Source organism: Petromyzon marinus, chromosome 27 (genome assembly GCF_048934315.1).
Source record: "Petromyzon marinus isolate PM22_M1 ecotype Great Lakes invasive population chromosome 27, UKy_Petmar_22M1.pri1.0, whole genome shotgun sequence".
NCBI lineage: Eukaryota > Metazoa > Chordata > Hyperoartia > Petromyzontiformes > Petromyzontidae > Petromyzon > Petromyzon marinus.
In genome coordinates this window covers 13,647,941-13,673,558 of record NC_133693.1, presented here as the reverse complement: position 1 = coordinate 13,673,558, position 25,618 = coordinate 13,647,941, and the positions used below count along the sequence as shown (strand labels likewise).

Below are 25,618 nucleotides of genomic sequence, written 5' to 3'. Positions count from 1 at the left end.
TTCTTACCCTTCATTGATTTATACTGCTCAGCTTTCAGATATATTTCCACGTTCATCTTTCCCGCTCGTGTGCTTCCCATGTCTCAACAAACAAAAAAGGAAAAAATAGATATGTTTCGCGAGAGAAATATACAATTCATAATAAAGGTTTTTGGGTTAGATCGCGTTTATTTATAAATGTGTCGTAACCCTCCACCACCCGACACGGCCAATCAGCAAAAAAAGTATCACGTTGACAAAAGACAAATAATTCACTACTTCAGCCCACCGGTGTGTTGAAGAGTTAATCCACATTTACAGTTTGAGTACGACGTTTCGCTGGTAAATACATCCAGCATCATCGGGCAATTCGCCAGAATGGTAAAGCCCTCGCTTGCTCCCGGTTTTTCTATAGAGCAGCAGGGTGACGTCATCACTTAACTCATATCAGGTGCAGTGATTAGAGGCGGAGGGGGGGTATTGTAATTATATAATCGATTAGTAATCAGTCATTGGTTATGATTAGTAATGAGTTGTAGATTAGTAATTCTTTAAATGAAATGTGTATTATTTAATAATACGCTTCCAGGCCGCACTAAGCCGGTAGCTGTCAGAGCGATTAAAGTTATTCTTGTTCCTCTCAATTTCAATGGATTCTCTAATTAGTCTTTGCCAGTAATAATTAGTTTTACACACCACTGCAACATTGTCAAAATCAATTGAGTGTCCTTGTTGACAAGCATGTTCTGCCACTGCCGACAGTTGTGTTTGAGATAATTTAATATTTCTCTGATACTCTTTTAGTCTTACGCTGATGTTACGTCCCGTCTGCCCAATGTAGCAGCTGCCACATGAACAATTAATCCGATATACACCTTCTGTTGATAGTTTAGGTAATGCATCTTTAGTGCAAGATACTAGTTTTTGAATTTTGTGTACTGTACCAAATCTTACTGTAATGTTTTGCTTTTGCAGAACACGGGCTAATTTGTCAGTTACTCCTGAGATATATGGAATTTTTATTGTTTTAACAATCTGGTCGCTTTCAGTAGTATTGCTTTGCGATCGTGATTTGGCATTCAGTGCTCTGTTAATTTGAGCATTATTGTAGCCATTCTGTCGTAGTGCGTCTTTAACGTGTTTAATCTCTCTCACTAGACTCTCACCATCTGACACTGTTTTGGCCCGATGTACGAGCGTCTTGATAAGAGAGGATTTCTGAGCTGGATGATGATGTGATTCTGCATTCAGATAGGCATCAGTGTGCATTTGCTTTCCGTAAATGCTGTGTGTTATTTTACCGTTTAGGCCATGTCCAAGCAAAATATCTAGGAATGGGAGTGTGTTATTCACCTCCATTTCCATGGTGAACTGGATGGCCGGGTTTTGTGCATTGAGATGATTTAGAAAATCATTAAGTGTATCTTTACCATGTGGCCAGACAACCAAAGTGTCATCCACATACCTAAACCAAAAGGATGGTTTTAATGTGCTCGAGGCAAGTGCTCTTATCTCTAAGTTTTCCATGTACAAATTTGCTATAGCAGGGGATAAAGGAGAACTCATTGCTGCTCCTTCCTTTTGTTTAAAGAAATCCCCTCTCCATAAGAAGTAAGTGTTATTTAAACAATGGCCAGCAAGTTTCGGAATATCTTTTTGTAAACCGGTATTCTTTACTAGTCTATCAAGTAATTTCAGCGATTCGTCCACTGGAACCTTAGTGAATAGAGAAATCACATCAAAACTTACCAGAATATCATCAGGAGTAAGTTTAATATCTTTAATCACATTCACAAGATGTTCTGAATTTTTTATGAATGAAGATGTCTTACCGATGTAGGGCTGTATTTGTTTGGTTATATATTTTGCTAATTGATATGTGGCAGAGCCAATTGTACTGACTATGGGTCGTAATGGGATGCCGATTTTATGAATCTTTGGTAGCCCATAGAGTCTAGGTGGTTTTGAGGCCCTTGGCTTAATTAGGTATTGCTCATTTTTAGGGATTAATGAATTTGCAATTATTGCAGTGGTCTTACGTTCTAAAGTATTAGTTGGATCTCGTTTAATTTTAATGTAGGTACTTTCCTCTAGTAAATTTCTAATTTTATTATCATAATCGGCTCGTGACATCACTACAGTAGTGCGGCCTTTATCAGCTGCTAGGGTTTGGATATCCTTATTTACACACAGCTCTCTTAAGGCTTTTGCCTCGTTAGAGCTAATATTTACTTTTGGAACTTTGCTATTCTCAATTATTTTAGCAACCTCATGTCTAGTCATCTCTGCCTCATTATGTGGAAGGAGTCTAACTGCTGATTCTACCTCAGCAATTATCTCATCCACTGGAATTGTGCGTGGGGTAACGGCAAAGTTAAGGCCTTTAGAAAGGATAGAGACCATGTCACCGGTTAATACAGTGTTGGTCAAGTTCAGTACAGTTTTGTTTTTACATTTTTGGTTTTCAGTAGGGATTTGTTTATTATGTAGTCTAGAAAATTTATTAATTTGGTTAGTTTTTGTTAGTTTAAACACATTATCAGCCGATTGTTGTGTTATGTTATCGATTATATTCCAATAATGCATAGATACACTATTGCTTATATCTAAGTGTAACTGCTTTAGCGATTCCGAAATGTAGGATAATTCACTCCTATTGTGCTGTATTCTCTCTATTAATAATAATTCGCTAGCTTTGTGTAGTATTTGGTTAGCTTTAGAAGACTTTATGTGATGTGTTATTTTAACTGCGTTTGGTATTACCTTTGAATCTCTGCACCTTTTGAGAAACGCCAGTGAAGATATCAATTTCATCCGCTTAATGCAAAGCTTCTCCAATTTTCTGGTTTTAAGAAAAGTATCCTCCCCATAGAGGTTAGTCAGTTTAACACGTAGGCTTTCGCGACCAATATTATTCATAATAAAGGTTTTTGGGTTAGATCGCGTTTATTTATAAATGTGTCGTAACCCTCCACCACCCGACATGGCCAATCAGCAAAAAAAGTGTCACGTTGACAAAAGACAAATAATTCACTACTTCAGCCCACCGGTGTGTTGAAGAGTTAATCCACATTTACAGTTTGAGTACGACGGGCAGACGGGACGTAACATCAGCGTAAGACTAAAAGAACATCAGAGAAATAATACATTATCTCAAACACAACTGTCGGCAGTGGCAGAACATGCTTGTCAACAAGGACACTCAATTGATTTTGACAATGTTGCAGTGGTGTGTAAAACTAATTATTACTGGCAAAGACTAATTAGAGAATCCATTGAAATTGAGAGGAACAAGAATAACTTTAATCGCTCTGACAGCTACCGGCTTAGTGCGGCCTGGAAGCGTATTATTAAATAATACACATTACATTTAAATAATTACTAATCTACAACTCATTACTAATCATAACCAATGACTGATTACTAATCGATTATATAATTACAATACCCCCCCCTCCGCCTCTAATCACTGCACCTGATATGAGTTAAGTGATGACGTCACCCTGCTGCTCTATATAAAAACCGGGAGCAAGCGAGGGCTTTACCATTCTGGCGAATTGCCCGATGATGCTGGATGTATTTACCAGCGAAACGTCGTACTCAAACTGTAAATGTGGATTAACTCTTCAACACACCGGTGGGCTGAAGTAGTGAATTATTTGTCTTTTGGCAACGTGACACTTTTTTTGCTGAATGGCCGTGTCGGGTGGTGGAGGGTTACGACACATTTATAAATAAACGCGATCTAACCCAAAAACCTTTATTATGAATAATATTGGTCGCGAAAGCAAGCCTACGTGTTAAACTGACTAACCTCTATGGGGAGGATACTTTTCTTAAAACCAGAAAATTGGAGAAGCTTCGCATTAAGCGGATGAAATTGATATCTTCACTGGCGTTCAAAAGGTGCAGAGATTCAAAGGTAATACCAAACGCAGTTAAAATAACACATCACATAAAGTCTTCTAAAGCTAACCAAATACTACACAAAGCTAGCGAATTATTATTAATAGAGAGAATACAGCACAATAGGAGTGAATTATCTTACATTTCGGAATCGCTAAAGCAGTTACACTTAGATATAAGCAATAGTGTATCTATGCATTATTGGAATATAATCGATAACATAACACAACAATCGGCTGATAATGTGTTTAAACTAACAAAAACTAACCAAATTAATACATTTTCTAGACTACATAATAAACAAATCCCTACTGAAAACCAAAAATGTAAAAACAAAACTGTACTGAACTTGACCAACACTGTATTAACCGGTGACATGGTCTCTATCCTTTCTAAAGGCCTTAACTTTGCCGTTACCCCACGCACAATTCCAGTGGATGAGATAATTGCTGAGGTAGAATCAGTAGTTAGACTCCTTCCACATAATGAGGCAGAGATGACTAGACATGAGGTTGCTAAAATAATTGAGAATAGCAAAGTTCCAAAAGTAAATATTAGCTCTAACGAGGCAAAAGCCTTAAGAGAGCTGCGTGTAAATAAGGATATCCAAATCCTAGCAGCTGATAAAGGCCGCACTACTGTAGTGATGTCACGAGCCGATTATGATAATAAAATTAGAAATTTACTAGAGGAAAGTACCTACATAAAAATTAAACGAGATCCAACTAATACTTTAGAACGTAAGACCACTGCAATAATTGCAAATTCATTAATCCCTAAAAATGAGCAATACCTAATTAAGCCAAGGGCCTCAAAACCACCTAGACTCTATGGGCTACCAAAGATTCATAAAATCGGCATCCAATTACGACCCATAGTCAGTACAATTGGCTCTGCCACATATCAATTAGCAAAATATATAACCAAACAAATACAGCCCTACATCGGTAAGACATCTTCATTCATAAAAAATTCAGAACATCTTGTGAATGTGATTAAAGATATTAAACTTACTCCTGATGATATTCTGGTAAGTTTTTATGTGATTTCTCTATTCACTAAGGTTCCAGTGGACGAATCGCTTAAATTACTTGATACACTAGTAAAGAATACCGGTTTACAAAAAGATATTCCGAAACTTGCTGGCCATTGTTTAAATAACACTTACTTCTTATGGAGAGGGGATTTCTTTAAACAAAAGGAAGGAGCAGCAATGGGTTCTCCTTTATCCCCTGCTATAGCAAATTTGTACATGGAAAACTTAGAAATAAGAGCACTTGCCTCGAGCACATTAAAACCATCCTTTTGGTTTAGGTATGTGGATGACACTTTGGTTGTCTGGCCACATGGTAAAGATACACTTAATGATTTTCTAAATCATCTCAATGCACAAAACCCGGCCATCCAGTTCACCATGGAAATGGAGGTGAATAACACACTCCCATTCCTAGATATTTTGCTTGGACATGGCCTAAACGGTAAAATAACACAGCGTTTACAGAAAGCAAACGCACACTGATGCCTATCTGAATGCAGAATCACATCATCATCCAGCTCAGAAATCCTCTCTTATCAAGACGCTCGTACATCGGGCCAAAACAGTGTCAGATGGTGAGAGTCTAGTGAGAGAGATTAAACACGTTAAAGACGCACTACGACAGAATGGCTAAAATAATGCTCAAATTAACAGAGCACTGAATGCCAAATCACGATCGCAAAGCAATACTACTGAAAGCGACCAGATTGTTAAAACAATAAAAATTCCATATATCTCAGGAGTAACTGACAAATTAGCCCGTGTTCTGCAAAAGCAAAACATTACAGTAAGATTTGGTACAGTACACAAAATTCAAAAACTAGTATCTTGCACTAAAGATGCATTACCTAAACTATCAACAGAAGGTGTATATCGGATTAATTGTTCATGTGGCAGCTGCTACATTGGGCAGACGGGACGTAACATCAGCGTAAGACTAAAAGAACATCAGAGAAATAATACATTATCTCAAACACAACTGTCGGCAGTGGCAGAACATGCTTGTCAACAAGGACACTCAATTGATTTTGACAATGTTGCAGTGGTGTGTAAAACTAATTATTACTGGCAAAGACTAATTAGAGAATCCATTGAAATTGAGAGGAACAAGAATAACTTTAATCGCTCTGACAGCTACCGGCTTAGTGCGGCCTGGAAGCGTATTATTAAATAATACACATTACATTTAAAGAATTACTAATCTACAACTCATTACTAATCATAACCAATGACTGATTACTAATCGATTATATAATTACAATACCCCCCCCCCCTCCGCCTCTAATCACTGCACCTGATATGAGTTAAGTGATGACGTCACCCTGCTGCTCTATATAAAAACCGGGAGCAAGCGAGGGCTTTACCATTCTGGCGAATTGCCCGATGATGCTGGATGTATTTACCAGCGAAACGTCGTACTCAAACTGTAAATGTGGATTAACTCTTCAACACACCGGTGGGCTGAAGTAGTGATTTATTTGTCTTTAGTCAACGTGACACTTTTTTTGCTGATTGGCCGTGTCGGGTGGTGGAGGGTTACGACACATTTATAAATAAACGCGATCTAACCCAAAAACCTTTATTATGAATAATATTGGTCGCGAAAGCCTACGTGTTAAACAGAAATATACAAATTAATAAGGGAATGGATGCTACTGCTGCTGTTTAAACAATGTCCCTCTCTCGGTAGGGCCAAGAAGTTTCTCCAGGATTTGTTACTCGTGGAGGGCTCCCAACAGGAAGCAAGTGCCTCTGATGTGCCACAGAGCAATCATGATAAGAAGGTATCACGGTTCACTTGATACGTTTTGTACTTTCAGTTTTTGTCAATGCCCCACAAAGTTTGCATGATCGACTTTCTGTAGTTTTGGTCATTGTTTTCCTTTAAAATTAACGGTATGATAAGCCTACCTTATTAAAACCCTTTCTCATTCCAATGACGTACGTGTACGTCAGGATACATGTATATCATCGGAATGGTATCGGAAGAACCGGAAGGAAAGGAGCCAGAAGAAAATTAAAATAACTTTTGCGGTACCGAGGCTCCCACAAGGCCATGCGTGAGGGCGTGTGGCAGAGCTTGGCACCAGCTATCGTAGAGTGCGGTTGTGTCGCTACGGTTCTCTGTGGCGAGTAACAATGTCTTTAAAAACAACGGCACTATGCCTCTATAAATAATATGAATGATGAGCCGCTCGCACGTTCCGAGATTCGGCGGTGAACGGCACCCACACCCTGCAACTTGCAAACTCTTGGAATGGGAAAGAGTTTACATTATTAACCTGGAATGTATATTTAAACATTTCACTGTAAACTGAACTTTTTTTAAAATAGCGTTGGGGCAGAATTTGCCCTCGCCACATTTCCTGACCACATCCTTTAATTGCACTTCCTGTGTCCATCGGGATATTTGGCCACATTTGTTGATTGTGTAGACATGGTTGTTGTCCGTAACATTGGATCTGCCCATAATGGTGTGCCTGTAAGCTGCGCGAAAGAAGATGCCTCTGCATTCTTTCAAACTCCTAAGGGTACCAGACCTATAGTCTTTGGTTCTTTCGGGAAAGTCACGTAGGTAGAAAAATAAAACAAAATACAAATAATATATCACGACGTTTTGATCGCAACACAAGCGGTCGTCCTCGGGCAGAAAAAATAATCCAGCAGTGAAACTGCTGAACAAGCGAAAGAGCTGTTACAACAAGGTTATATATGTGGATGGAATTCCTATTTATAAAAGAACCAAAGAGTATGGATTCCAGCGATACCAGACCTGTATGTATGTATGTTGAACTTCTTTTGCACTGTACATAGCCAACCGTGCTTATCGGAGGTGAGGGGGAAGGACAATAAACTAAACACAAAAATACCCCTATATACGTCTTGGCCCCAGGATAATAGTTGCAAAGCAACACTGCTGAAAGCGATCAGATTCTTAAAACAATTAAAATTCCATATATCTCAGGAGTAACTGACAAATTAGCCCGTGTTTTGCAAAAGCAAAACATTACAGTAAGATTTGGTACAGTACACAAAATAAAAAAAAACTAGTATCTTGCACTAAAGACGAATTACGTAAATTATCAACAGAAGGTGTATATCGGATTTATTGTTTATGTGGCAGATGCTATATTGGACAGACGGGACGTAACATCAGCATAAGACTAAAAGAACACCAAAGAAATATTAAATTATCTCAAACACAACTGTCGGCAGTGGCAGAACATGCTTGTCAACAAGGACACTCAATTGATTTTGATAACGTTGCAGTGTTGTGTAAAACTAATTATTACTGACAAAGACTAATTAGAGAATCCATTGAAATTGAGAGAAACAGAAATACTTTAATCGTTCTGATAGCTATAGGCTTAGTGCGGCTTGGAAGCGTATTATTAAATAATACATATTACAATTCATTATAGGGGAAACACATTAATTAACGGATTACTAATGTAGCATATAATCACAATAACACACATTACAACTGATTACTAATCTACAACTCATTACTAATCATAACCATTGACTGATTACCAATCGATTATATAATTACAATACCCCCTCTCCGCCTCAAATCACCGCACCTGAAATGAGTTAAATGATGATGTCACCCTGCTGCTCTATTTAAGACCGAGAACAAGTGAGGGAAATTTTGATTTAAAGCTTTCGTGACTGCAGTAATTCATAATCTTAGCTCTTTCGGTAAAGTCACGTTGAAGGGAAACAATAATAAAATATATATTGTTATATATGTTATTGTTTCCCTTTAACGTGACTTTACCGAAAGAGCTAAGAATATAGCAAGTGAGGGCTTTACCTTTCTGGCGAATTGCCCGATGATGCTGGATGTGATTACCAGCGAAACGTCGTATTCAAACTGTAAATGTTAAGGATTCACTCTTCAACACACCGGTGGGCTAAAGTAGTGAACTAATTGTCTTTTGTCAACGTGACACTTTTTTTTGCTGATTGGCCGTGTCGGGTGGTGGAGGGTTACGACACATTTATAAATAACGTGATCTAACCCAAAAACCTTTATTATGAATAATATTGGTCGCGAAAGCCTACGTGTTAAACCGAGTTGTATGGAAGATGATTGCTACATTGTATGTCAGCCTTGGCACCACGAGATCAGCCGAGTTATACAAGTACTTTCATGTTATTTTACAGTCGAATGTGTATCTTGTTTTCACATATTGACTGTCTTGTATTACTGTAAATGAGAATAGGTCTTATGCTTCCAATACCTGACTGAATCATGATTTTTTACTAAATCTTTTTTGTACGGGACGTTTCATAATATCAACAGAAATCAAGCGACAAGCGCACTGCATTTTTGGAGAGCGGGGAACATGCAGAGAGCTTCACTGATGATTCCAGAGATGAGGACTTTATACCTGAGGACGGAACATGTGACTCTATAACAGAACTCTACAGTGATGGGGACAGCTGGGATGAAGAAAGCAAGGTATCTGGAATACTGAACATATATACAGGCAGTATCCGATGTATGATGGTCCACATTTACGAAATTTATACAATGCAACCATGGATCGATTTACTTCATTTACAATGCATCTTCCAACATGACTGAACACGTTTAAACAGAGTCAGTCTGGTTTCCGATGCAACTTGGCGTGGAGCTTTTGTCATTAAGTATTTTTGTGGATGTTAACCTATTAAACCCATGTTGAATGTGGCTGATAAAAGGAAAAACACATCGGCAAGTGATATTTCTGTCTTTGGGAAAATAGGGTCTGATTTCCGATTATCCGATTTACGATAGGTTATTTACTTTTTCACAATTATATTGAACTCTTTTATCGCATATTTAAGTGTTGTAGTGTCAGATACAGATCTCCCACAACCCCTCATTAACCATTCCCACCAGTCCTTCTGTCACTATAACTACACCACCACTTTCAATCAACCGACTCTTTATTTTGACCACGATCATCTTACGTGCAATTTTATAATTACTGCAAAGCACCTTTGACTAAGGCGTTATATAAATCTATATGAGACAAGGAGAGACAGTGAGAGAGACAGATATCATTAGAGAATGAGAAAAATGGGCAAAAATTGAGAGGCACTGAGACACATGGAGACAGACACAGAGAGAGACAGTCACAGAGAGAAGAAAGACAAGGAGAGCAATGAGAGCACGTACAGAAAAACAGAGATGCAGGTGTGTTAGTTATGAAACAATTAAACACATTCGTGAAATAACACTGTCGCATTGGCAGGAAAAGTATATGAGGTGACATTTTATCGTACACTAGCAGGAAGTACCCGGCGTTGCCCGGGTCTTAAAAATATTTCAAAACTACTCTTAAAAATGTAACAGCAGTGTGTACTGACTGTGGTGGTGCCTGCTATGATTACAGCAGTGCATACTGTGGTGGTACCTGCTATCATTACAGCAGTGCATACTGTGGTGGTACTTGCTATGATTACAGCAGTGCATACTGTGGTGGTACCTGCTTTCACTGCAGCAATGCATACTGTGTTGGTAGCTGCTATGATTACAGCAGTGCATACTGACTGCGGTGGTACCTGCTATGATTACAGCAGTGCATACTGACTGTGGTGGTACCTGCTATCACTAGAGTAGTACATGCTGACTCTATAGCAGTATTTATTAAATCTATAGCACAAAGTACTCACCTGACAGTGACGTGGTGAGGTCTAGTCCCGTGCAGAGCCTCCAGCCTCGCCTATACAGTCCAGCTGGCCGAGGTGGCACCTTGGCAGTCTGGGGCTGGGCTGCTACCTCAGGCGCGATGTCCCTGGCTGCTCTGCAGTAATATCTACGGCCTATACAGTGAGGGAAAAAAGTATTTGATCCCCTGCTGATTTTGTACGTTTGCCCACTGACAAAGAAATTATGAGTCTATAATTTTAATGGTAGGTTTATTTGAACAGTGAGAGACAGAATAACAACAAGAAAATCCAGAAAAACGCATGTCAAAAATGTTATAAATTGATTTGCATTTTAATGAGGGAAATAAGTATTTGACCCCCTCTCAATCAGAAAGATTTATGGCTCCCAGGTGTCTTTTATACAGGTAACGAGCTGAGATTCGGAGCACACTTCTAAAGGGAGTGCTCCTAATCTCAGCTCGTTACCTGTATAAAAGACACCTGTCCACCGAAGCAATCAATCAATCAGATTCCAAACTCTACACCATGGCCAAGACCAAAGAGTGCTCCAAGGATGTGAGGGACAAGATTGTAGACCTACACAAGGCTGGAATGGGCTACAAGACCATTGCCAAGCAGCTTGGTGAGAAGGTGACAACAGTTGGTGCAAATGGAAGAAACACAAAAGAACTGTCAATCTCCCTTGGCCTGGGGCTCTATGCAAGATCTCACCTCGTGGAGTTGCAATGATCATGAGAACGGTGAGGAATTAGCACAGAACTACATGGGAGGATCTTGTCAATGATCTCAAGGCAGCTGGGACCATAGTCACCAAGAAAACAATTGGTAACACACTACGCCGTGAAGGATTGAAATCCTGCAGCGCCCGCAAGGTCCCCCTGCTCAAGAAAGCACATATACGTGCCCGTCTGAAGTTTGCCAATGAACATCTGAATGATTCAGAGGACAACTGGGTGAAAGTGTTGTAGTCAGATGAGACCAAAATGGAGCTCTTTGGCATCAACTCAACTCGCCGTGTTTGGAGGAGGAGGAATGCTGCCTATGACCCCAAGAACACCATCCCCACCGTCAAACATGGAGGTGGAAACATTATGCTTTGGAGGTGTTTTTCTGCTAAGGGGACGGGACAACTTCACCGCATAAAAGGGACGATGGACGGGGCCATGTACCGTCAAATCTTGGATGAGAACCTCTTTCCCTCAGCCAGGGCATTGAAAATGGGTCGTGGATGAGTATTCCAGCATGACAATGACCCAAAACACACGGCCAAGGCAACAAAGGAGTGGCTCAAAAAGAAGCACATTAAGGTCCTGGAGTGGCCTAGCCAGTCTCCAGACCTTAATCCCATAGAAAATCTGTGGAGGGAGCTGAAGGTTCGAGTTACCAAACGTCAGCCTCGAAACCTTAATGACTTGGAGAAGATCTGCAAAGAGGAGTGGGACAAAATCCCTCCTGAGATGTGTGCAAACCTGGTGGCCAACTACAAGAAACGTCTGACCTCTGTGATTGCCAACAAGGGTTTTGCCACCAAGTACTAATTCATGTTTTGCAGAGGGGTCAAATATTTATTTCCCTCATTAAAATGCAAATCAATTCATAACATTTTTGACATGCGTTTTTCTGGATTTTTTGTTGTTATTCTGTCTCTCACTGTTCAAATAAACCTACCATTAAAATTATAGACTGATAATTTCTTTGTCAGTGGGCAAACGTACAAAATCAGCAGGGGATCAAATACTTTTTTCCCTCACTGTAGTGGTAGCATCTACCAACTGTATAGAAGTAATAACTGCACGCATAATGGTGGGGGGGACATGAAACAGTGAAGAATTTACCTGAGCGTTTAGTGTATTTTTATAGGATTTTTAACGCGATCCTCACTCCCACCGAAGGCATGTGACTTGGCATGGGCCATCCTCCCCACCAAAGGCACGTGAGTTGGCATGGTCGTGCACGTGTCATAAATAAATAAAAGCGTAGCGCACAAAAATCGCAGTAAATCGCTAATTAAACTAATTTAAAGTTGACAGATGTGAAAAAGGAATAGCGCTTGTTGACCGCGGGGCTTACGGCGTGGTGCCTGGCTATTTTTTTACGTAAACCCCACCGTTGGATAGCCTAGCGCGCGACCACACAAACTCACAAACCCACACACAATGACTTTTTTTATATATATAGATAGATGTGAAGAGAAGTCGGAGACTATTTACGCACTTGTTTATTCTTCAACCCACAGCCACACTCGTTCCTAAAATCAACCCCGCCTCCCGCAGCCCCGCCCTCGTTCCCAATACACATCTCCGTCTCGCATGCCGGGTCCGTGTGACGTCAGTGCCCTTTAACCCTTGAACCCGTTTAGTGGATTCCCGTGCGTGTGATTGGTGCGTGCTGTGCTGAGTGCGGAGATTTCATGTCTGCGTGGTGCGAGTGTGTGAGGATGGTTCGCAGATCCCTTACACATGCTTAGAGGGGCCAGGCAGAGTGGATAATAATAATGATAGGAGTTGCAGACTGCACTTTTACACCATGGGGCCTGATGAGCATTTTACAAATGTTTTCCGATGACCAGTTTCAAAATCGACATATGAATAGTTACCGAATAGTAGCTCTTGAGAAACAGACACATCTTTCCACAATCAAAAGTATTACTGAATGAAGTCGTTGGTATTAAAAGTTAAATGATTAAATTTTGCTCTCCTCACAGCTCGAAGACTGCATAGTTGGACGGTTGGCGTAATCGGATAATTGATATTATTTGGCTGTTTGTTTCGGTAGACTTAAAGTGTTATTAATCCGATGATTGTTTTTAATTAATCTTTTATTGTATAACTTAATTGAGCAGCAACTATGCATCATCCTAAATTTGAAGTTTGCTTTCTAAGGTCCTGTTTTGTGTTGATATTATACATTTTTATTGATTTTTGTATCTTATTAGTTTTACTGAATGATGAAAAAATAATCATAATAATAGGCTTTATACCCTTTCTGGCAAATAATTTATTTCCCATCATTTTGATACTGGCAAAAAAAGTTCGATAGAGATTTACCTGATTATCATAATCTACTAAAGTGGTGAGATTTCCATTTAATTACTGGTACCCATTTATTCATTATTATATCCGTGATGGTGAATAATGATGATGCAGGACTCGGAATTAAGGTCCCAGAGTGAGAAGCAGAGAAGGGCGACGCGGAGTTTGCTGCCCTGCGACAGAATGAGCTTTTTCCACGAGGCTTTGCAGAGGACAAGAGAGCAGTAAGCGGTCACACGGGGGCAGGTGGAGCAGCACACACACGCAGCCCTTGGTCATTCCACTGCTGGATAAGGGGCTACCAACACCGTGTGCCTCGTGGGGGTCACATATTTCGATTACTTTTATCCATCATAGGGGGGGGGGGGGGTTTGGGTTAGAGCACGTAAATGTAAATGTGTCGTTATAATCCGTCACTACTTGACACGGCCAATTAGTAAGAGTTTGTCACGTAAACAAAACGTGCCAATTACGTGTCAAACTCGATTGCTGTTGTCATCCGAGTTTACCCAGGAAAGCTGGACTGAGTCTCAAGATTCGTTTGTCACGGAGGGTCCTGCCAAGTTCTGACCAAACATTTCCAATGTTGAAAAATGATACCTACAATTCAGATTAAACAACAGCAACATCGCCCCTCTACTGCAAAAAAACTTGCTAACACCCCCGTAAAAAAAATAGCCATGAGCCTTCATGGGTAAACAATCTTAGTAGTAGTAGTAATAATAATGATGCCAATAATATGGAAAAGTTAAAATTAAATTTGGTTATAAACTATAAAAAAAAAACTATAAACTATATTTATTTTACCAGGTAAGGTCCATTGAGCTTTTTTAGAAGCGACCTGTATATCACAAATGATAGCTCAACGAAGTTGCTTATCACGTGGAAATTTATAGCAGCAGCCAAATTAACGTTGTGAGCCGTGGTTGATAAAAGTTGAGACAGTGGTGCAATTGCTCATTTCGATTTTAACACCATTGATAATATTTTTGTTTTTTTGTTTCAGTCGTCGGATTCATTACTCATCTTCTGTGTACCCCCAATGGGTCCCATTAATCACTGACTGGACCCTTCTGAGTACAAGGTATGTCAAGATGAGGTTTGTTTAACCAAGTGAGAACTAAAAGATACCAAAATAGACTAATTTTCTTTGGTTCACCAACACGTGTGTGTATAATAATGTGTGTGTGTGTAGAAACGTGTGGGGAGCGGTAGTGGAGCGGTTAGCGCGCTGCGCTACGAACTCGGTGAGCTCAAGTTCGATTCCCGCTCACAGCCAACACCAGTAACGATTATCTGTACCAGCCCTCGGCCTCTCCTCGGTCGACTCGGCCTCAAATGAGTGCCTGGGGCATTGTGTAAACATCGGCACTGGGGAGACAAAGGCAGCCGGGCGTGGTGCTGGCCATCCACCCCCTCGTGTGCTGTTCCGGCCTTCATAGGCGCTAACAGCACTTGCCCCAACAGTCTGTTCAGTCTATACGGAGGGTCTTTGTCTTTGTGTAGTAAAGCTCGTGCTTAATTGGGTACCTTTTCCCCCAGGAACAAATCGTTATATACTCTGACATTTACAGATACTGATTGAAACGTGGAAAATCTCAACTGTCATTTATTACATATGGATTTCTGTGATATGGTGAATTTGAGTAAAATTTTAAGGATGTAATTTTCCTCAGACCCACAATTGAATTATTTATGTATGCAGACAATAACGTGCTTTGTAAATTGCTTCTTTGTTTGAAATATTTTCTTTTTAAATTACATGTTTCAGCGACAGTGTGAAGTATTTGCCAAAGGAGAGTCGTTCCCCGCGCTTTGAAATACGACGAGAAGCATTTCCAGAAGCATTGCAGATTCACCAGCTGCACAGGTAAGGCCCTCATCATAGAGTCATCACGAGGCTTTCCTTTACCAGGGCAGGTACCCTTTTAGTATTGAGGTGACTTGTGTGAGGCTGAGCCGGTTCAACAAGTGACAATACAATTCCACCCAAAGATTCAAGATTAAAAGAGGAAATCACAGAAAGTAAATGGGACGTCTGTGAAGAAGAGCTTCCTAACTCATTGGATTCCTCGAGTCCAAATCAAAGTTCTATTTATGAACTTGGAACATTGTTCTGACCATTGACTCTTTGTGCCTCACCCACCCCGTGCACTCGCACATCCTGCCGTGATGTGGTTTCAGCATGGATTGGTTCCAACTCCCTCCAGCTAATTACTTCTTATCGGCGTGACACCTCAGCTTTGTTCAGCTCTCGTCATTCTCATGCCACACATCTCACCTCTGCAGGACCGCATACCTCCTACCTCCATCTGTGCAACCACAGCCGCTACAGTGAGGGAAAAAAGTATTTGATCCCCTGCTGATTTTGTACGTTTGCCCACTGACAAAGAAATGATCAGTCTATAATTTTAATGGTATGTTTATTTGAACAGTGAGAGACATAATAACAACAAAAAAATCCAGAAAAACGCATGTCAAAAATGTTATCAATTGATTTGCATTTTAATGAGGGAAATAAGTATTTGACCCCTCTGCAAGGCAATCACAGAGGTCAGACGTTTCTTGTAGTTCGCCACCAGGTTTGCACACATCTCAGGAGGGATTTTGTCCCACTCCTCTTTGCAGATCTTCTCCAAGTCATTAAGGTTTCGAGGCTGACGTTTGGCAACTCGAACCTTCAGCTCCCTCCACAGATTTTTTATGGGATTAAGGTCTGGAGACTGGCTAGGCCACTCCAGGACCTTAATGTGCTTCTTCTTGAGCCACTCCTTTGTTGCCTTGGCCGTGTGTTTTGGGTCATTGTCATGCTGGAATACCCATCCACGACCCATTTTCAATGCCCTGGCTGAGGGAAGGAGGTTCTCACCCAAGATTTGACGGTACATGGCCCCGTCCATCGTCCCTTTGATGCGGTGAAGTTGTCCTGTCCCCTTAGCAGAAAAACACCCCCAAAGCATAATGTTTCCACCTCCATGTTTGACGGTGGGGATGGTGTTCTTGGGGTCCTCCTCCAAACACAGCGAGTTGAGTTGATGCCAAAGAGCTCCATTTTGGTCTCATCTGACCACAACACTTTCACCCAGTTGTCCTCTGAATCATTCAGATGTTCATTGGCAAACTTCAGACAGGCATGTATATGTGCTTTCTTGAGCAGGGGGACCTTGCGGGCGCTACAGGATTTCAGTCCTTCACGGCGTAGTGTTACCAATTGTATTCTTGATGACTATGGTCCCAGCTGCCTTGAGATCATTGACAATATCCTCCCGTGTAGTTTTGGGCTGATTCCTCACCGTTCTCATGATCATTGCAACTCCACGAGGTGAGATCTTGCATGGAGCCCCAGGCCGAGAGAGATTGACAGTTCTTCTGTGTTTCTTCTATTTGCGAATAATCGCACCAACTGTTGTCACCTTCTCATCAAGCTGCTTGGCAATGGTCTTGTAGCCCATTTCAGCCTTGTGTAGGTCTACAATCTTGTCCCTGAAATCCTTGGAGAGCTCTTTGGTCTTGGCCATGGTGGAGAGTTTGGAATCTGATTGATTGATTGCTTCGGTGGACAGGTGTCTTTTATACAGGTAACAAGCTGAGATTAGGAGCACTCCCTTTAGATGTGTGCTCCTAATCTCAGCTCGTTACCTGTATAAAAGACACCTGGGAGCCAGAAATCTTTCTGATTGAGAGGTGGTGAAATACTTATTTCCCTCATTAAAATGCAAATCAATTTATAACATTTTTGACATGCGTTTTTCTGGATTTTTTTGTGTCATTCTGTCTCTCACTGTTTAAATAAACCTACCATTAAAATTATAAACTGATCATTTCTTTGTCAGTGGGCAAACGTACAAAATCAGCAGGGGATCAAATACTTTTTTTCCTCACTGTAGATCCCACTCAGACCCTCATCAACACGTCTCTCCCTGTCCCGCGATGTAACAATCCACAGAGCTTATCTTATTTTGTATAGATTTACATAGTCCAAGGCTCTTTACAATGTTTGTAATTGTTTACATAAGATGATAGTGATTAAAATAAATAGTGGGGTTATTAATAGTGGTGGTGTAGTTATGGTGACAGGTGCGAGTGGTTAAGGAGGGGTAGGGGTAGTGATAGAGGTTGGGGTAGTGCTAGGGGTAGTGATAGGGGTTGGGGTAGTGGTAGGAGTAGGGATAGAGGTTGGGGTAGTGCTAGGGGTAGTGATAGGGGTTGGGGTGGTGCTAGGGGTAGGGGTTGGGGTAGTGATAGGGGTTGGGGTATTATTAGGGGTAGTTATAGTAGTGATAGGGGTTGGTCTATGCCTGGTCATAGCTGGGGGTTGGGGGCAGGGAGTTGCAGTAACAGGATGGGCTAGGGGGAAGACATGGGGGTTGTTTTAAGGGAGGAACGGAAGCTACTTGTTGTGATAGTGAAGACGATTGCTCTGTGCTGCAGTGGGAGTTGGTTCCGGTGGACGGAGTGAGAAGGGAACAAGAAGAGAGAGAGACTGGTAGCAGAGAGGACAGGTTAGGATAGAGGAGTGAGAGACAAGAGATGGAGTAAGAGCTTGGAGGGATTTATAGACTTCGAGTGAGAAATGTAAACAGACAGCGATAGACAGGGAGCCAGTGGAGTTGGGAGAGTAGAGCAGACGTGTGGGAATTGTGGGGTAGGTTAAAAATTATCACGGCTGAGGCGTTTTGTATCTACTGTTGGAGAGGAGCGGGCGCCACGGTGGGGAGATGTTAACTAACTCGCCTCATATGCAGGAGGTTGAGGGTTCCATCCCGACGCTGATGCTTGTATATTTGCAGTTTGCGTGTTCTCGCACTGGTCATGTGGATTGTTTTCCGGTTCCTCCAATCTTTCCATCCGCATTTACAGGGTGATTCAAAATGTGGACCCGATTTGAAAGCGCTATATCTCTGCCACCACGAACTCCCCATGAATGAAACTCTTACAACTTGAAAGGGCGGGGCATAGAGTTTCAAATGACTACCGCTAGATGCCTCTCCCAGTGCACAAACAGCCCTTGCTTGAGTCATTCGCAAGACACACTGCCTCAACATTGGATAGGTCGCACAAGACCCCAAGACTTGGCGCTACACTCTTGGCTTCCAAGATCCCCAGACATCACACCCTGCGACTTTTTCTTGTGGGGATACGTCAAAGACTGTGTTTTTGTGCCAACGTTAGCGACTAATCTAGATGACCTCAAAAACAGAATCACGGCAGCGGTGACTACAGTGGAAGAAGACACTTTGAGAGGCGTTTGAGATTAATTCAACTATCGTCTCGATGTTGTCCATACAGCAGGTGGAGGGCACATAGAGCATTTATAAAATGGTTAGTAAAACTTGATAACTCATTCAACAGTTTGTAACTTTTTGTGTAATTGTAAGATGTTGCCATCGTGAAATATACTGCTTTGAAATTGGGTCCCTCTTTTTGAAACACCCCGTAGAATCAACATCACACGTTTAGAGTATTTGGCTGCTCTAAATTTCCACGTGATACGCCACTTTGTTGAGGTATCATTTGTGATCGGCAGGTCACTTCTGAAAAAGAGCTATTTAGCCCGTTGAGCCTTACCTGGTAAAATAAAAATAGCTGTTAGTTTTTATTGTTTAGTCGACGGGAAGGTCGAGAAGAAGAGTACCAGTCGTCGAGCTGAGTGAAACCAAGGGCGTGAACCAGGAGTGTAGCAGCAGAGAGTGAGATGAGGGGACAGATGTTGCGAATGTTGCCAAGGTGACGGTGGCGAGTGCAGGTAGTGGCAGAGATACGGTTGGAGAAGGAGGAGTAGAAGATGACCCCGAGGTTGTGAGCAGAAGAGACAGGAGTGACTGAGTGAGTGAGGGAGAAGGGAGGGAATGAGGCCAGGGTGGAGGGGAGCATGGATAAAGAGAAGAAAAGGATTTGAGTTGTAGAAAAGATTCATGGAGGGGTAGCGGCGTCACGTCCAGGATTGGACAGTGGTTCAGCAGTCAGAAATGCGGGAGGCAAGGGGGATGAAAGAGGGAAAGGAAAAGAAGATCCGGCTCTACCGTGGTAGATTTCCCCTCAGGTGCATTTCCCACCTTTGGCTGCCAATCCTTCATGAGTGCTGACCACCGGCCATCTTCCCCTTTGCTTCTGTGTCCTGCCCAAGCCCGCTTACTTTTACTTTATGGTAAGTAAAAAAAAAATGCCTTTTCATCTCAGAATCAGAAACTTTATCTGAATCTTTATCTATCCTGGAGGAATCCCGATGAGCTGTGAAGCTCTTTTTCACATATGTCCAGTCAGGGCGGGTCAAATAGTTACAACAATAAACAATAAAAATAATAATATAGGAGTGCGCAAAGTAGAGAAAATCTAAGCAAGTCGCGCAACATAAATATATATAAAAAAGGGAAATTTGTGAATGTGTGACTGTTCGAATGTTTAGCATACTTCCCGACATGAAACAAACTTGAAATTTGGCATGTGGGTAGCTTCCAGACTCTACACAATGCAAAAAGTATAAAAATAGACATGTATTTGGGGGGGGGGGGGTGCAATAATGGATATATTTTGTACGGCAAGTGAGCGGTGGCGTCACATCTGTGATATCACCCGCATGCGGTAGCGTTACGCAGTGTGCCTACTGACGTCACGCGTCCCCCCCCCCCTTAACCCTTCGCATAGACCGTGTATTAATCCAAGACAAGAATCCAAGTCTCAGGTGAAGCTGGGTAGTAAAGCTAGTGTAAAAATAAATAAAATATTCCAGGACAAATTGCATTAGTACATGGATAGTGATTCCAACTGAGTCGCAGACGTTCTTTAGAGGCAACACATTTATTGTAACATCAACACCTAACACAAAGGGGTAACTGCCCCTTCACAAGATACAGCCTAGGGTGGTGACGACCCAGCTAACTACTCTATACGTAGGTGTTACAGCTACGAAGGGTTAGACCCTCACTTCGGTCACGACCACGTATTGATGCCTCGTAGGACGTAGAGCTTCCAGCTTGTCGACGTGGAGCTTCAGCTTGTAGGATTCAGCGACCCCGGTCCCTCTCAGGGACCCACCTTATATCCTCCTGGGTCGGGACCGCTCCGCCCTTGGCCCCGCTTGCCTTCGCGAGCCTTATAGCTCCCTCTCGATCCCTCTCGAGAGCTCTCCCCGGATACGTGATATCCCCCTAGCCCCCCCCCACCTGGGCCCCCCTCTGTGGACACTCCGGATCACGTGTGTACGAGGTCAACCAGAGTGCCATGGCTCGGGGCAACCCTACCCCTGGGGTGACACTCTCCCACTCCCCCTTGTGGGAGCCCGCATTACACGGTATGCGTGGTGCCCGCGCTATCCCAGCGCACACCAAGCCCATCTAGGGCTGGTACTACACCCGCCTACGGGTGTACGCAATGACAATGCATCGCGTGCCACGGCCCTCTCGGGCCGGCACCATACAGTGACATCCCCGATGTCACTACACATGCATTCCTGCCGATTTTTCAACGCTAAATGCAAGCTTGGGACAAGGCAACAATATAATCAGTCCCAGACCGCACCAAGACAACACCCAGTCGTCCCTGAATAAAATTGCACATTAACATTGATCTATCGATATACGGGTAAGGATCAAAGTTACAATTCACATTGGGAAATGTGTTTGTATCTAGCACCAATCTTCTACTTCAGGATATTTTTTTGAAGATTGATTTACAATGTTAAGGGGAGGAAACAAGGTCGCTCCAAAACGATGGTGCTGCAATGGAAAAGGCTTTGTCACCTATTCCAGTTCTTGTTCTAGGGATAATAAAAAGGCAGTTATATGGACATCGTTGGTTTCTCAGGTTTGACAATGAGATGAATGCATTGGCAAATTAAAGTGCGGATTTTGCCTATAAAGATATTATGGATGAACAGGGCCCGATGTAAATGTATTTTTGCACCAAAGTGATGTGAGATTGAAAAATACATCACTTGGCGATGTGCTGCTCATTCTGTCTCAGCATAATGCCAAGTGTGCACCTCTCCAAACTTAATTCCACACTTTTTATCTCTTTTTTATCTCTGTTGTCAATGTCCATGTTTCGATCCACATGTCATAGCAGGTAGCAATGGATTAATTAAAAAACATCTTCACAGAGCATTGTGGAATCCACTTATGTGCATGATTTGTCTTCCTTTGTTATGAATGCACAGTTAATATTCAACTAAAGGATCGTCATTTTATTGACCTGTACACAATTTACAATTTACTTTTTCATTTGTATTCATAGTTAAAAAATGGGGGGAAAGTGTATTAGCTAAATTAATTTTTGCGCCCTGATCTTCCTGTAGGTTTGAAGCACTGCCGTTGGATAGCCGCGCTTGGGATTTAAACTTTTTTGTTGGGGGCCCTGTGTGGTCCCTGGACTGGAGTCCCACGCCCAATGGCTCGCTGTCCAATCAGCACGTGGCACTCTACGCCAACAGCAGTGCCCTGGATCTGCACAAACTCAATCAGATCCACAGAGAGCTGGCCCTACTGCAGGTGTGGAATTTGGGACCGTTGCAAAGTACAAAGAGGTAACGCGTCACGCGTGTCTTACATATGATTTGTTCTGGCAGTGTTGTCTGAGCTGGTAAGATGCGTGTGGTTTTTCATCTTTTCAAGGTGCTTAAGTTGAGCATACGCTTAGCAGCTAGTTCCCAGACGGTATCCAAACCAACAAAACAATTTCCAGTAGTCTGAAATGACCTGAGATGGCTGGTCAAGCCCAAGCAGCAACATCACCACACAAGCCATGGTGACATCACCCAGAATTAGTGGTGAATGGTGGTGGTTGTTTTTTGTTGTTGTTTGTTGTATGTGTGCATATGATTTCACTTCACACTCATCAGTGCAGATTTGTGAAAGTTGAGAGCCTGGACTGGGTTTAGCTATTAGCTGTCTCAGGGAATAGAAATTTGATCAGTCACGACAAGTCACACAAGGTTGGTTGCATAAGACGACCTGCTAAATATACATTTTCCTCGCTTTTCATTCTAAATCAATGTAAACTCAGCAACATTTTCTCCAAAGATGTTTATACAACCAGCCACAGACCATGGAATATAGCCGTGGTTTCATATCGATGGTAATATCAAATTAAAATTGTATGTCAAGGTCAGGTAAAGTCAACATCTGAATTCCAAGATCCATGTATGCAGTATCCTGACAACTAGCGTGTGTGTATTAGAATAAGATGATGTATGAGAAATCCGATGAGCTATGAAGCTTTTTTCACAGATATCTGGTGCGAAAAAAGTTCCACATGCATACATTCTGAAGGTGTGGGCATTGATACTAAATCAGCCAAAACTAAAACGACTCATTGGAGATTTCCAGGGTAGCAGAATAAATGTGCCAGGCCATTCTGCGTGGCTCCCTTATTTGCCTTCAAGCCTTGTTGGAAATCCAATTATCGTTCACCGCAAGCAACTATGCACGGTGTTTATGTTAAGCGCGTGTGGGCGGGAAATGGTCGTTTCTTTTTTTAACGCTGAAAATAAAATACAAACCACGCTTTGATCTGAAAGCGTACAAATCTAGACTTTAGCACATCACGGTGCATTTAGTTCGCTTGGAATCTCAGCGGTTGTGTGTCGTTTTCTATTTTCAGGTCACTTTTCCAACCAGCACTGGCGTATGGAGTGGCACTTGATTTTGGATGCATATGGGATATGAAGTTCTGCCCAAGTGGGTCATGGGAAGATCCCACTGCCCCTGTGAAGGTATGAGATTACCTTGAACACGTATTAGGAGGCTTTCACGGCCAATATTATCCATAATAGAGATTTTTGGGTTAGATTGCGTAAATATAAATGTGTCGTTAAACCCGTCACCACCTGACAACAGCTAATTAGTAAGGTTTGTCACGTAAACAATACGTGCGAATTAGTGTTGGAGAGTAAATCCCACAACATTTACAATTCTGGCTGTCAAACCTGACTAATTGGCTGACAGGTAGTGGCGGGTTTAACGACATATTTTTTATTTACGCCATCTAACCCAAAAATACCTTGATTATGGATGAGATTACCTCTGTTTGCAGTTAGAAGAATCCGTGCTGTATACAAACATACACCTATTAGCACAGTTGGCTACGTACGGTGCAAAAGAAGTTCAACATACGTACAGGAGATCGGAGTGCGGTGACGTATGACGGACTGTTGGCGGGTTGACGGGGCGTAGGGATGAGTGCTGTTAGTGAGCACCCAAAGGCCGGTGTGGCCAGGAACCACAACGTACGGCAGAAATATGTGTTTGGTTTTAATCACAGCCAGTAAATGCACATCTGAAGAGATGTCACCAGTGTTGAGTATCATTACAGTAGAACTGCTTTTGTTCCATCATCATCCTCCTATTCACAGAACCTGTTATCTGTAGATGCCAGGTGATATGTGAATCGCCTGGCCTCTGCAAATCCTCTCATAATTTTTTGTGGATCCCTAAAAAGATTAGTAAAAAAAATTTGTATGCTGGAAAACTTAATTTGAGCTCTCATTGTGGAGTTGCCACTCCTAAGCGTGGACTATGCCTTGAAAAGTTGGTAACGCAGAGAGTTGTTAGTCAATCAATCCACAGCCCTTTTTGCTGTGGTTCTGCGTTATTGAGGTGCAGGTGGCTCGCGTACGTTGTTTACCAGCGTTGTGTAAAGCGTGGCATCCCATGCTCGTCTTTACCGATGTGCAGGTGCCGCGAATGGCGCGAATGGGGCTTCTAGCCGCGGCTTTTTCGGACGGCAAGGTGCGAGTGTTCTCGCTGCCGCATGCGGAGGACTTGCCTCAGGCCCAGCTCGCCGACGCTGAAGGTGACGCTCTGTCCGCACCTATAGCGTTACTGACGAGCTCTATCGGGAAGCTCTACCAACGAGCGTTATTGACGAGCTCTACTGACTTAGCTCAACCTAGTAGCTCTACCTATTGGCTCTACCTAGTAACTCTACCGACTAGCGCTACCAAGTAGCTCTACCTAGTAGCTCTACCTAGTTGCTCGACCTACTAGCTCTACCTAGTGGCTCTACCTACTAGCTCTACCTACTAGCTCGACCTACTAGCTCTACCTACTAGCTCTACCTACCAGCTCTACCTAGTAGCTCTATCGACTAGCTCTACCTACTAGCTCTGCCGACTAGCTCTACCTACTAGCTCTACCTACTAGCTCTACCGACTAGCTCTACCTAGTAACTCTACCTAGTAGCTCTACCTGCTAGCTCTAACTAGTAGCTCTACCTAGTAACTCTACCTAGTAGCTCTACCTACTAGCTCTACCGACTAGCTCTACCTACTAGCTCTACCTAGTAGCGCTACCGACTAGCTCTACCTAGTAGCTCTACCTGCTAGCTCTACCTGCTAGCTCTACCTAGTAGCTCTACCTAGTAGCTCTACCTACTAGCTCAACCGACTAGCTTTACCTTGTAACTCTACTTAGTAGCTCTACCTACTAGCTCTACCTAGTAGCACTATCTACTAGCTCTACCTACTAGCTCTACCTACTTGCTCTACCTACTAGCTCTACCTACTACCTCTACCTAGTAGCTCTACCTACTAGCTCTACCTAGTAGAACTACCTACTAGCTCTACCTACTTGCTCTACATACTAGCTCTACCTACTAGCTCTACCTAGTAGCTCTACCTACTAGCTCTACCTAGTAGATCTACCGACTAGCTCTACCTACTAGCTCTACCGACTAGCCCTACCTAGTAGCTCTACCTACTAGCTCTAGCTACTTGCTCTACCTACTAGCTCTACCTACTAGCTCTACCTAGTAGCTCTACCTACTAGCTCTACCTACTAGCTCTACCTGCTAGCTCTAACTAGTAGCTCTACCTAGTAGCTCTACCTAGTAGCTCTATCGACTAGCTCTACCGACTAGCTCTACCTACTAGCTCTACCGACTAGCTCTACCTAGTAACTCTACCTAGTACCTCTACCTGCTAGCTCTAACTAGTAGCTCTACCTAGTAACTCTACCTAGTAGCTCTACCTACTAGCTCTACCTACTACCTCTACCTAGTAGATCTA

General features: G+C 42.3%; 1 protein-coding gene across 1 annotated transcript in view; it reads left to right on the top strand.

Moving 5' to 3' along the window:
• Positions 1-25,618, top strand: part of GTF3C2 (general transcription factor IIIC subunit 2) — an 80,038-nt gene that overhangs the window by 7,122 nt on the left and 47,298 nt on the right. The window contains exons 2-6 of the mRNA XM_076070155.1: positions 14,624-14,701; positions 15,389-15,487; positions 21,911-22,138; positions 23,215-23,326; positions 24,288-24,405. Of these exons, the coding sequence (XP_075926270.1) occupies positions 23,276-23,326; positions 24,288-24,405 (169 nt within the window). The 5' untranslated portion in view covers positions 14,624-14,701; positions 15,389-15,487; positions 21,911-22,138; positions 23,215-23,275. The remainder of the gene's footprint in view (positions 1-14,623; positions 14,702-15,388; positions 15,488-21,910; positions 22,139-23,214; positions 23,327-24,287; positions 24,406-25,618) is intronic.